Raw genomic sequence first — 13,638 nt, forward strand, 5'->3', positions numbered from 1 at the left:
AATAAAGCAGTAACCGCTCTACAGTTTTTTTTCGTTTGTGTTTGTTTGGGGTGATTTTTTTTTTTTTTTTTTTGGAGCGGGGAGAAGATGGGGGGGCTAAACCCACCCTATAGAGGGGAATATAATTCATCTACTAAATTTTATAGAATTGTTCTAAAAGAATGGGTATTTTCTATTAACCTCTAATAGGACTTTTCTGTATGGATAAATGGCCATTTTTCTGCATCTTTTCAGCCGAAACAGAGTAAACAACAACACTGATCTCAAATCCCAAAAGCATGAGACTTGTGATCTAATTTGCAATGATTAGCCTTTTTTGCCTTCTCTCCTACACAGAAAAATCCTCCCACTGTTTATAAATGATTATACACAACTCTCTATAGCAGACCTCACTATAGCCCCTGAACATGGGCCAAAGCCTCATGTACTTGACATTCGCAAAACACTAGAAGGCAAAAACATTAGAAGGCGGGGGGGGGGGGGGAGGGGGGGGGGAGTCTGAAATCTGTACAGTCCCAAGAAAGCTGATCAAATCTGTGCAGTAGCACATATCACATATGGAATATATATATATATATATGTAATTAAAATACACATATTCCCCTCCACAGATGTAACTTTATTGCACACAATCAGCTTGTGGAGTAATGTTCAGCTCCAGTTACACTGCAGCTCTGTTAAAGTTGGCTCTGGGCTGGAAGAACAAACACGCTGTGCTGTGAGGAAAATCCCTGCAGCTGTGCTGACAGTTTAGATGGTGTTTAATCCCCAGAGATATCTGTGAAATGATCAGTCTACCTCTTTTTCCCTTTTTAGCTAAGGATACAATTCTACATGATACAATTCATTGTTTCGAAGGCTGCTTTCTAGACTGCCTGCTCTTTGAATCAGCAAAATAACAAAAGATAGAGTCATTACTGGTTCACCTTGAAGCAAAGATCAGACACACACCATAGCTCAGCCAGAGCTGATTAGTATTGACTCTGGGGTTTATTATTAACTAAAACCCAAACTTTCTCCAGTGCTCACGCAGTACACACTGCATACCATAATACAGGTCAACCAAACCAAGGGTGGCTAACCACGGAATTCTGGTGACTAACTCAATACAGACAAAAAAGTTTAGCATCACTTCTGTAAAAGCAGCATCACTGAAGAATTAAAAATGCGACACTAAGCGAATGTCTTCACTAGCAACGCTAAAGTGCTGCCGCGGCAATGCTTTAACATGGCTGTGTCGTCGCAGCACCAGCGCCGGGAGAGAGCTCTCCCAGTGTGTAAAAAAACCATCCCCACGAGGGGAGGAGCTGCCAGCGCTGTCTACACTGGCGCTTGACAGTGCTGAAACTTGCAGTGCCCAGGGGTGTGTTTTTTCACACTGCTGAGCCAGAAAGTTGCAGCGCTGTGGCAGTGTAGACAAGGCCTAAGTATCTGAGCTGCTGCAGTTGTGCTGGTGAGAGAGCACTTCCTGAACTGAAAGATAAAATTAGCAGCTTATTTGTTAACTACACTTGCTTAAATAAAGCAACTTGGCACTGCCCTTCTGCACCCAACTGCTGGCAAATCTCTTTTGGAGTTTGGCATTAGGTTGATTTGTTTTCTTGGTTTTTTTCCCTTCTTCTCTCTAAAAGTGCCCTGACGCCTCTTTGTAACATCTTTTCTTTAGGAGAAAATAAATGAAAAGTTATAATAGACGAGGATTAATGTGCATGTGTGTTTATGAGACTCTAGGCAGACAAGAGCCAAGATAAAGGCAGCATCAAAAGAACCACAGACTTGGGACAAGGATTCAGGAGAGACTGTTTCACTATAACCCCATGGAATATAGCAATGAGACACAGAAAAGCAAATACATTCTGTTACCCTTTTACTATTCCCAGGGTGTGGGAGGGGGGCAATTCGCACCAGACTTCAGATTCATATTTGCAGTGCACTGAAACAATTCACCACTTTTAATGTGCTTTGCGTTGTAAGTAGAAATTTGCTGCATCCAGGGTTGCTAGAGTCAGGCTACAAAAACAGACTGATTCAAACTTAATATTGCCCTGAAATCCTGTCAATTCCGTTTTTTCCAGTGAGAAGTATTTACCTCATTGGTGGTAATCTATCTCCACCTAAAAACAAATCAGCTCTTTTATTAACTTATTTATTTATTTTTACACTATTAGAATCCCTCTTAATCCTGTCACATTTACTCCTTGAGCATCCCTTGATCTGATGCCCACTGAAATATCAGGTGGAATAAAGGTCAGCAACACTAACAAACTCTCCTGAAGCCAAATCATGTGGTGTCCTAACAGCAGACAGCTGTTTAGTAGCCCTGCCACTGACATGAGTCTGAACAGCACACTCCCACTTAATGCAACTTTGGACTGTGAACGAACGTTAGCGGGCAAATCTTTCATGCCAGCTGCCAGACAATATACTCCTATGATCGCATTTATCTTTATGTCACCCTGCCATATTTTTCTTTTCAATTAACGTATTTTAGTTTTGAGGAAATAAAATCTAAGCCAAATCAGAAGCCATTTATCTGAAAGACTAGTTTGCAGGCTATTAATAAATTGCTACAGGAACATCACATAAGTAACACGGTTTTGACTGATATAATTCTCTTCTTTGTGGTGGTATAGATACAGTGCCGTCAACTGGTAAATGTGATAAACTTGATTAGCCCCTATGCATTTGCATTGCGTTATCCAGTAAGTCTATGTGCTTGTTTAACAAAGACTATACGTTAAGGAACAATGTGTACTGGTAGAGGGACAGACTAAGGCCCTGACTGAGCAAAGCATGTAAGCAAGGGTAATTCAGTGGGAATACTCACATGCTTAGAGTTAAGCATGTGTTTAAGTGCTTTCCTAGATCAGTGTGCAAATGACAAGAAGGTCTTTTCCAGATCAGATTTCTCTGATTATTCTGTGAAAAGTCACAAACCACACATGGACTTGCAATGCATAGCAGCTGATGCCACCATGTACTATTTGAAATGCAAAAATGACAATGCAAATTAACTCTTTTCCTCCATGCTTGGAATTATATACCTGGTTCCTCCTGCCAATCCGATTTGGTGCAGGAGACTTCGATGGGGACTTGATGTTCTGAGAATTCCCGCCATTTTCAGCGATCTTCCCCACACTCATTACTGCTGACATCATGGCGTCAATGGAGGACAAGTCTGTACCTTCCAAACTGTTTGGTAAAGTTGGTGTCTTGTAATTGGTTAAGCTTTTGAGCTGCTTCTCTGAAATTGTAAACAAAAAAAGGTGCTGAGATGATCAGTTGGAGAGCTAATGGGATGTTCAGCAGTATGCAGCTGATGGAAGAGACGTGGTCCATGCCTCAAAAGAATTCACAACCTGTGTGATCTGAAAAAGTAAAAAACAGTAATTCATAACAGTTTGGGGTCCTTTATTAATGGGAAAGCTACTAAAGTTCTAGAAAACATAAGCCAAGTTACAACTTTTTATTTGAATGCTCTGTTCACATGAACTTGATTTTCAAACCCCCAATACAGTACAGTAGAATCTCAGAGTTACCAAATACCTCAGTAATGGAGGTTGTTCAGAACTCTGAACAAAAAGTTATGGCTATTCTTTCAAAAGTTTAGAACTGATCATTGAATTAATACATCTTTGAAACTTTACGATGCAGAAGAAAAATGCTACTTTTAACCATCTTAATTTAAACGAACAAGCACAGAAACAGTTTCCTTACCTTGTCAAATCTTTTTTTTTTTAAAACCCCCCCCCCCCCCTTTTTTAATAGTTTATGTTTAACACAGTACTGTACTGCATTTGCTTTCTGCTGCTGCCTGTGTGTGTACTTCCGGTTCCCAATGAGGTGTGTGGTTGACCGGTCAGTTCATAACTCTGGTGTTTTTAACTCTGAGGTTCTACTGTAGAGCCAGTAATCCTGGGTTTAAATCAGATTTAGCTTAATTCTCTTGTCATAATGCATCTTGTTGGTAATGCATAATGCATCTTGTTGGTGTCCTGTGTCCACAGTGAAAGACTGGAGCACTGTTCATGAGCGGCTGCAGTTGCAAACACTTTGCTATGGGGGTGAGTAGGTATTTTGGGTAATGTTACATTAAAGTATAAGAAGTGCAATGTAGAATATACACAGAATATTTATCCTACATCATATGTACATGTAGGAAGGATGTTCTTGTTTCAGATACCATGCTTAAATAGTTGGGGCACTAGGTGTGTGGTGTTCCAATTTATGGACATATCACGTAAACATTACCATACTAGTAAGTCTTTCATATCCTGCTTTAGAAACATAAGAAGAGCATGCTTTAAAACCCCAGCAGATTCATCATTCAAGATGAGCAGCACAGAACCCAAGACTTAAAATCTGAATATGTACTGGGAAAGCCACTGAATATCTATAAGAGACGACATGCGGGGGATGTATAACAAGGGAAATGTACACTTGATCCGCCATATAACATGTTTTGGCAAAAGAGAAGTATGAATATTATAAACAGGTGTTTTATGGGAATAAGTAATGCTGTGCCAAAAGAGCCAAAAGAGTCTTCATTTGTAAGCCTTGCGGTGGTGAGTGTAAGTGTTTGTGCTTCTGCTTAATATATATATAAATAAAATGAATAGGGATGGGGAAAACTCTTAAAAATCTTGCTGATCCTTTACATTAATGAAGCACACAATTCTAGTTAAATAAGTTACCTTCATTTTCCTCCCTTGACTGTTGAACAATGAGGTTTTCTTCTTGCTTGCTGCTCTCCCCACTTAGTGTATTAGGCTTAGCAGAGTCTAGATTCTCTATAGCACCCTCTAGGACTGTATTAAGGAAAGGGGAGGGAAGAAGGAATATATTAACTACGAGGTAGTTTTAACAGAGAAAGACTTCATCCCCCTAATTTATGTCCCAGATCCAACTTGCAAAAAAGGGAGCTAGACCGAGTACATCACTGACACTACTGACATCTAGCTTAGAAATTCAAGTGTATTCTGTAGCTGGAGAATTTCAGTAATTCAAGTTCATATATTCCGCTCTTTCCTTTTAGAAAAATTACAGTTTATTCTAACAGATGAATTCATGATGACCCTTTGCTTAATGCTAACAGTGGAAAGGACGATTGAAATTTCTGGAACCATTCAGCACATTTCTCATATCCAGTGTCCCAGTTTATCAGTAATTATTGAAAATATACACAAATTGGTGGAATTGCTGGTGGAATTTTTCCCACACCTCTCTCTCTTTTTTTTTTTGGAAGCCAGACATGCACTTATCAAGCTATTGTCAGCAACTCTAACTCTGTGAGAAGGACACCTCTCTGGTTCCAATATGCTAGAGTAGTTTTTTGAAGGCCTTTTTAGAGTGGCAGACATTCCAGGAAAACAACAAAACATAACAAACAAACAAAAAATGATTCCTGGGGGAATTTTTTTTTAGTAGGTAATATTGCAAAATGCAATTACAGTTTTAACAGAGAGTTGCACTATGGTAACATTAAAGAAAAATACAGTTATGTTACTTCACTATTGAAACAAAGAACATCAGCCTTTGGAAGCTTTACCATCTCAGATTTCAAAATGGTTCCTGTCAGCAGGCCTTTAACGGCATTACGTGCTTTTATTTCCCTATATGCAGAGGCTACAAGCCTCAAATAGCAGCGAAAACAATAAGGAATGTTTTCTTGTAAAAAGAATGAGCACATCTTACTGTAATTATCCCATTTAAGGCATCACTGAGCTTACATAATATGTTTGCACTTACGTAGCACTTCTCAGTGGATCCCAAACCGCTTTGCAAACATTAATGAATTGGTAAAACATCCCAGTGATGCCCACTTTACAGGTAGAGAAACAAAGGCATAGAGAGAGAGGGAGGGCCCAGTTCTTCCATGTTTGCTCATGCTGAACAGCTCCTTACGCGACACCTACCTTCACCTCAGTGGGAGGAAGGATGGCAGAATCAAGCTCTGAGGGACTACTCACTTGCTTAACTGTTACCCATGTGCTTAAGTAACTGTCCTAAATCAGGACCTGAATAACTTGACATATTGGGTCAGTAACAGAGTTTGGATTAAAGCCTAGGAGTCCTGATTCTAGTCCTGTGGTCTACACACTAGACAATGCGGCCTGCTCCCTAAACTGGGCTTTTATAAACTGCATGTTACACTCTCCTGAATGACTCACTCTCTACTAATTTTAATACCTTTCCACTCCGCAAGCACTGATTTTCCTTTCTGATGTGGGCCTGATCCTGGGAGGGGCTGAGTATCTAAAATGGCCACTGAGTTCAATAAGGGTTGCAAGTGACCTCCACTTCAGGATCAGGCACTGTGTTTCTAGCAGAATTCAAATTAGTTTCTTTGTTATCTTCCTCATTTTTGCACAGCTCTCAGATCAGGGTTTTTGTTAGCTGCAGTGTCAGCTTACTTTATTTTGGCCCATAAAAGTGATGGCTTTTTACTTTTTAAATTTCAGCGATGAAGGGTTCATACAGGGGTAGATTTATTTTAAAAACAACAACTACAAAAGTAAAAATCACAACAACAACATTTCCCTAATAGTTTACAATTTTTGACATTGGCCCAAACTTAATCTTACTTAACAGCATCCCTTTAGTTAATACAACAGAAAAACTGGAAAAAATATTAAACCCTTTTTCTGTTTTTGTTAAAGCAAAAAACAAACTTAGTTTAACCATCTTGCTTCTGAGCAGATCAATAACTATTCTTGAATTTTTCACCCAATAACCAACATGTCAATCCTTAATTATCAGATACTTTCTAAAACAGTAAAAACAAACAAAAAAATGAATCCATTTAACTGAAAACAGGGTGTGGTCCACATTAATTTAAATACCGCAGGGGGTCCTTTCAGAGAAATAAATTCTGAATTCCTAGCATTGTTTTTAGCTGTTGATTCAAAGTGGTCATCAGAAAGAAAGAAAAGGGCAGACATGCAAACATCAGCCTGAAATCTCACCTTCAGTTTTGCAATCTCTGTGCAAGTATGCCTGGCGTACACCTTTCAGAAAGGGCACAATATAGTACAATTGCAGCCCCTAACAGCTTCTGTTTACAAATAGCTATTTTATGACAAACTAAAATACAGCTTTCTGCCAACTCAAACAAGATGTTTGGATACTGATCTTGTTTTTAAACAGGAGACCAATTTTTTCTGTACATTAAAAACTTCCTAGTTTGCAAACAGTTTAAAGAATGAAACTTAATTTCTGAAAGAGTAAGTATTATTGGAGTGCACTAAAATATATTCTAGTACTGTTGTGGGAAGGAAAACTATACCACTGAAACAAAGACAATAGCATGCATTGATTCTGGAAGCACAACTTTCTATTTGCAATAGGATATAGCAACAATAAGAATACTGGGCCAAATCACTTCTTCCTGTGGGAAACCCATGGCAGGGAGGGGCCCTGGGGCAGGAAAATTCGGTGAGGTTTCTCTTGTAAAATTTATTACACATCTGTGGAGGGGAGGGTGCATTCCCCCCCCTTTCCAAGTAGAAAAGAGAAGGTTTGGCCCACTGAACCTATTTCAGGGAATCAGCTGGGGAGACAGAGCCAACAATATGGAAGTTCTATAATTGCCCGGCTACAGGAGTGCCTGTCTTCTCAAGCTCTTGGGGATCCCTCTGCTTATTGCTCCACTGGGCAATTACCTCCCTTCCCAATTAAAGGAGACAGGGAGGTCCACAGTGAAGAGGGAGCTCAGCTTGGAGGCAATACCACCTCGGGCTGTATTAAACACTGAATTCATTCCCTATGGAGTAAGCATTCCATCCTCACTCCACACACACACACACACACACACACACACACACACACAACTGCAGGTTCCCTAGCAAGAATCTGTCCCTTCGCTCTGGTCCTGGCTGCTGTGGCTAGAGGTGTAGCATCTGTAGGCGATTGAGACAATGCAGGACCACAGAAAGCTAAAGACTGCAAATAGCGGTTTGTGATAAAGGCGAGATCTGAAACAAATGACAACCAGCTTTGAAGGGACACAGTAAAGCAGAGGCTTGAACAAAAATAATGTAAAACTTGTTGCTTCCCATTCAGTCTGAACAGGAAGGCATTTGCTAGATCTATTTCCTCCTTCGGGATAAAATGTGACTCCACAGTAAGCTGAAGCTCAGCTCATCAACATTTACTCCTCCCGGCCCGCCCCCCTCCCCCCTCATTTTATCTTAAAAAAAAGATCATTCTTGGTGGTTACAGCATCTTCTCCTTTCATTTTAAATGCACTAGTGAGAAAGCAACAGGAGAACCTTGGTTACAATCTTTAAAGAGGGTAGGAAGAGAGAAGGAAGAAGAGACGACGCTTCTTCAGTCACTCGACTCACCACAGAGAAGGTGCTACAGAAGCAAAAAGTGTGCCCCAACCCTTTGGAGCGATTACAAGTTTTTACTACAGTTTGTTCTACTGTCTTGCACATGAGCACTCCCTTTGGAATAGATAGGAAGAAGCACACAATACACACAGTCCAGGCAAGGAGAGAGCAAATCTGATGTATAGCACAAAGCAGCTCATTGTTCCGCTTAAAAAAAAAACACAACCCACATTAATGTTAAAATACAAGCCGTGAATTAATTGGGCCAGAGAAAATTTAATACTTTCAGCCAAACACTTTTCTTGGTTTCATTAAACACACTATGTTCTATACTATGGATACTCTTTTCTTTTGGGGGGAGGAAGGAGGATTCCCATCTTCTCTCTCTCTCTCACACACACACACACATACTCTCTCTCTCTCTCTCACACATTTCAAAACACTTTTCCCTTCTGGGCCTAAAAAGCATTACTACTCCTACTTACCATCCTCCTAAAATGACCTACTTTTTCAATGAGAAGTGAAACCAAAGATTGTTTAAATGTAAGTTCACGCAGCATTACTAATGCAGAGATTTAGAGAGGAATAACTTTGTTCAAATCAGCAAGGGGACATCTCATCTGGGACAAAAAGCCCACGATAGTTTCTTTCTCGGTGTTCTGAAAGATACATCTCATAGGTTGAAATTCACCTCCATTTAGAAGTCCAGCACCAAACCTATTCAACACTAAAGTTGCACTTGAGCCTTCAAATGAGGACTTAAGTGAGACATACGTGGTACATAGGTCTTGTGCCGAGTTTCTGCACTGGAATGAATTTCACTCAGAGCATGCAATGGGAAACTTTTCTCCTCACTCATCTCCCATGCTGTTGGTCACATCAAAAGCAGGATTATAGTTTTACTGAAATTTTGCATCAAAGCCTTCAGGGAGGAGATGGGGAGGAAACAAGTTGGGTGGGAAGAAGAAAGAGTGATACTATTCAGTGCCACTGCCTGAAGCAAAGGAAAACCAAAGAAAGTTTTCCAACTGACCTTTTTTAATACCAAGTCTGCCCTGGCTACTGAAGTATTGGTGCTGGCGAGGCCCCAACGGCAGAGAAGTTTACTGGTAGCGTCACCTCACTGTCACCACTGCTGGAGCACCAGTACAGAGCAGCCTATATGAAAAGAAAAGCAAAAAGAATAAGACAGAGGAACAGGACTTTATGGTGGCAGTTCTTTCTACTACTTAACATTAAGCCAAAAAGGCACAAAGAATATTTCCGAAAATGTCTGAATACACACACGTAAAGGTAGAATTTTACCCAGCGAAAATGTCACTCTAAACTCACAAAACCCAGAGAAGCACATCCTTAAGGGAATCCTCCAACCACTAAACTGAGACTGCCTGTTTGGTTATGAGCCTTTTATGTTGTTATTTATATTAGAGTTTGTTAGCAACATTTGGTGTATTTATATTAGTGTCTATGTAGGCATAATGGTTTATACTTTTGCTTTGGTTAAAAAAAAAAAAAAAAAAATTACCAAACCTGCCATCCCTTCACCCTCAAAGACCTGTCAATAACCCACATGCTTATTTTTCCTCTGTAAGAGCTTAGATAACAAAATACATATGTACCATAAAAGTATGTAGGATTGGCAACATGGGCAAGTTAATGATGCTGAAAAAGCTACTGCCCTTTGAGTCACCATTGAGTTACTCCAGATGCATGACGTAACTGTCCTGAAACCAGTGCAGCTATACTGGCGTGCAACTAAAATAATGAAGTGGTGCCCCAGTCCCCTGCCATTTTGTGGATGAGATTCACCAGTATGTTCCAGCTGCCCTGTGCCACTTTAGTGACACAAAAGCAGCCCTAATGTAACTGTGAATTTGGTCTCGATCTTATCTTTTGTGCTCCATTTCTTAACTTTAATGTTGCATCAATGTTTCTTCATTGTCTGATATGGTATGTTTATGCATATGTGGTGGGAACTGCCTCCCTACCTGAGATTAAGCTGTGAGGCAAGAAAGCTGGATCTACTGTGCAAGTACTGAAAGTGAGAGCAAAAACTGGATGGCCCCAGATAGGGATTGAGTGCCTGGCTCTTCAATGGACTGGCACCTTAGTCAGTCACTTACACCTGCGCACAGTGGGTGTGAAACATTCCCATTCTGATTGGGTAGCATTTTGCACAAGTGTAAGTGACTACACAAAGTGCCAGGCACCAGAGAGTCAGACACTGAGACGGTGATCACTACTGACCCATATTTAGGTTGGATAGTTGCTGAAGAGTATAAACCCCTTCTTTCCCAATCACGCCCACCTACAGACTTCTCAACAGCTAGCACATGACATGGAAAGCTAGTCAGAAGAAACTCCCCACATCCTTACTGCTCATTCCATTTCTGGGTTTAGCTTATTTAACAACAAAATCCCAGGAAATAAGGTTCTACATATTTCAGTATCTTCAGGACCTTGCTCAAGTGAAGAGGAGATCAGAATTTGAAAGTGATCTGGATAATGTTGTTAGTAGCCCTAAAATTATCAGCTACACGAGCTAAGACAAAACACTCAAGCAACAAATTGAAGGCCCATAAAAAATCAGGAAGGAGTTTTCACTCCTCTCCTCTCTAACCCCTCATGCTACAGCATGGCACAACTGGAAATGAGGGGCCAGCTGCCTTCCTCTGAAGCTGGAGGAACTGACAACCATCAGAGTAAGACACTAGATTAGATGGACCTTTGGTGTTATCCGGTATGTCTATTCCTATATTCCTTTTCTGCTTGTTAAAGACAGACACAAAAGCATTACTGTGTCTCCCATAAGAACTGCTCTGCATATGTTCTGAAAGCTAAGACAGCTGTGTGAATGACTTAGAGTTCCAGGAAGTAGATGTGTTTCTTGGCTTTAAGTCTGGTTTATTTGCTTTAGATGGAGTGGCAAGCCAGGCAAGTTCCCTCCCTGAAGAGTGGCACTGGCTGCAAGAATACCGAGCAGCTTGAGACTTCACGTAGCATCTTTCAGTAGACAGATGAGCATTTCCCAGTTCTGGGCATTATTTTGCTGCTTGCTTAGACAGTATTGACTCTCATCTCACTGGGCAAGAAGAGGGACTGACAGAACAACTTTCCAAGCTCCATTCCTCAAGCAGCCAACCTTGGGAAAGAGCCATGGGGAGGAGAATTCTATTTTGTTCTATATAGGTTCTTATATGGCACTCATTACTGTAGTATCTGAACTCCTGCTAGTGCTTTGTATTTCTTGGGGACGCCATGATCAGGAGCCTCATTGGGGTGAAGATACAAAACAAGCCAGCAAGGGGAGTGGCCCTTTATACAGCCAGGCGCTGTTTCTGCAGAGAAGCCATGAAAGAACTGAGGAAATGCCTTCCCTGTAATGGCTCCTGGGTCTCCTTTCCCTCACTAAGCAGCAGTGAGAAATGAGAGGTGCCCTTTCTCCTGGTGGGGGAGGTAAAAGGATACTTGTTAGACTCCTTTAGTGATGCGTTATGATAAGTAGTGCGTCAGACATCAAAGCACCACATGGCACTCCCCCTGGCTCAACCAGGAAATATCTTTTATTAAACCAACTTCTGTTGGTGAGAGAGACAAGCTTCTGAGCTTACACAGAACTCTTCTTCAGATCTGGGAAACTTATTCAGTGTCACAGCTAAAACACAGGATGGAACAGATTGTCTACTTATACTAAACAATCTGTTCCACCCTGTAGTTAGCTGTGACATTCTGAATATGTTTCCCAGACCTAAAGAAGAGTTCTGTGTAAGCTTGAAAGCTTGTCTCGCTCACCAACAGAAGTTGGTCCAATAAAAGTTATTACCTCACCCACCTCGCCTAATATCCTGGGACTGACAGGGCTGCAACACTGCATTTGACCAAGACAGACAGGCTGGGGTTGTAAAATAAGGAAACATGGTCTAAATTGCAACAGGTAAAGAGATCTGTGGTTGGGTCCTCGTTTGTTAAAAAATAAAACAAAACAAAACAAAACAAAGGTGAACCATAATACAGCCAGATCATTAATATGAATAAACTTTAACCTTTGGGAAAGTTGTATATGCCGAGATGTCAGATACCCCTTTGAAAGGAAAGGATGGCCAGGCACTGTACTCCAGTTTATGGAAGGGATTTCACATCCAGGAGCCTCAATAATAGAACAGATGGATTAAATCTGGAAGAACCAGGTGGAAAGCTTATGGTGAAAAGAAAAAAAAGGGGGGGGGGGCGGGGGGGAAGAAAAAGAAAAACAGAAAAAACAAAACAAAAAACTTACAACCCAAGACAAAGTGCTCCTGGATTCTAAAAACGTCTGCTGAAGAAAACCTATGAGGGCTACATGCAGGCAGAGCTGGACAACGGTGACAGAGAGGCTGAAATCCCAGACGGTATAGCCAGTTCAAGCCTTGGGATTCCTGCTGTAAAATGAACAGGAGGAGAGAGAACCTGATGAAAGGCATGATGCTGCAGCTTTGCCCTTTAAAGGCGGGCCAAGAGCAGGCATCTGTGTTCCATGCAGTGCAGCCAGAGCCTGCAATCAATTGTTTCTGAGACAAGTTACGAACGGGGACTTCTGTGTCTTATCAATTGGTCATGCAGATGCCTAGGCATCCACTGTAATGAATCGGTTGGGGACAATTGGTCTGGTTGTTCTTATTACAGCATCGTGAAAACAGCAGTCATAGTAATGTTGAGACGAAGGAAAGCCACAAACTGTAATGTCGAATTGCTCACTGGCAATCGGTCTCTGCACCTGTTGGTCAGGAGGGGAGGCCCGTCAGTCCCAACTGGTGGATCAGATGAGCAGAAACGTATCAGACATCACTCTCCAGTTTAATACCCTCCCCTGAAGCTGTTCAGGGCATCTTTCCTCATGGAACTCAGATGTGTGTGTCAGGCACTAATTTGTGCAGCAACTAGTGTCCTAACCCTGCACTCTTCACTATGTAGCTGGAGTAGCATTAGCTGCAACAGGAACAGGCTGAGGAAGGATTAGAGGAAGGCTGGATCATCAGTGTGAAGTGTGCACAGGAAGCAACAGCCGATCTCCTGATAATGCTATGCATCTCTGGGGGGAGCCCTGGTCATGATCCGCTACTACCTTAGAGGGATAGATATATATTTTTTTTTTTTTAAAAAGAGACTCACAGAAGGCTTGGCTAGATGTGGAATTTTAGCGATACTGTCACTTTGGAAGCAGCTTAGGAAAAATAAAACTCTTAGCCCAGGATAAGAGTGTTCACATGGGGAGTTATACCAGTACAATTATACTGATAAAATTATGCTGGTCAGTTTCCCAGTGTAG

General features: G+C 41.2%; 1 protein-coding gene across 6 annotated transcripts in view; it reads right to left on the reverse strand.

Moving 5' to 3' along the window:
- The window catches only part of RREB1 (ras responsive element binding protein 1), a 140,906-nt gene that overhangs the window by 70,595 nt on the left and 56,673 nt on the right, over nt 1-13,638 (reverse strand). For 3 of the 6 annotated variants that reach the window (XM_043540156.1, XM_043540155.1, XM_027826662.3), the window contains 2 exons: nt 4,695-4,808; nt 3,045-3,244 (listed from right to left, as the gene is read on the reverse strand). In XM_043540156.1, the coding sequence (XP_043396091.1) occupies nt 3,045-3,244; nt 4,695-4,808 (314 nt within the window). Of the gene's footprint in view, nt 1-3,044; nt 3,245-4,694; nt 4,809-9,366; nt 9,492-13,638 lie in introns of all 6 variants that reach the window. The other 3 variants (XM_043540157.1, XM_043540158.1, XM_043540159.1) reach the window with 2 other exon arrangements.

The sequence above is a fragment of the Chelonia mydas genome, chromosome 2 (assembly GCF_015237465.2).
Source record: "Chelonia mydas isolate rCheMyd1 chromosome 2, rCheMyd1.pri.v2, whole genome shotgun sequence".
Lineage (NCBI taxonomy): Eukaryota > Metazoa > Chordata > Testudines > Cheloniidae > Chelonia > Chelonia mydas.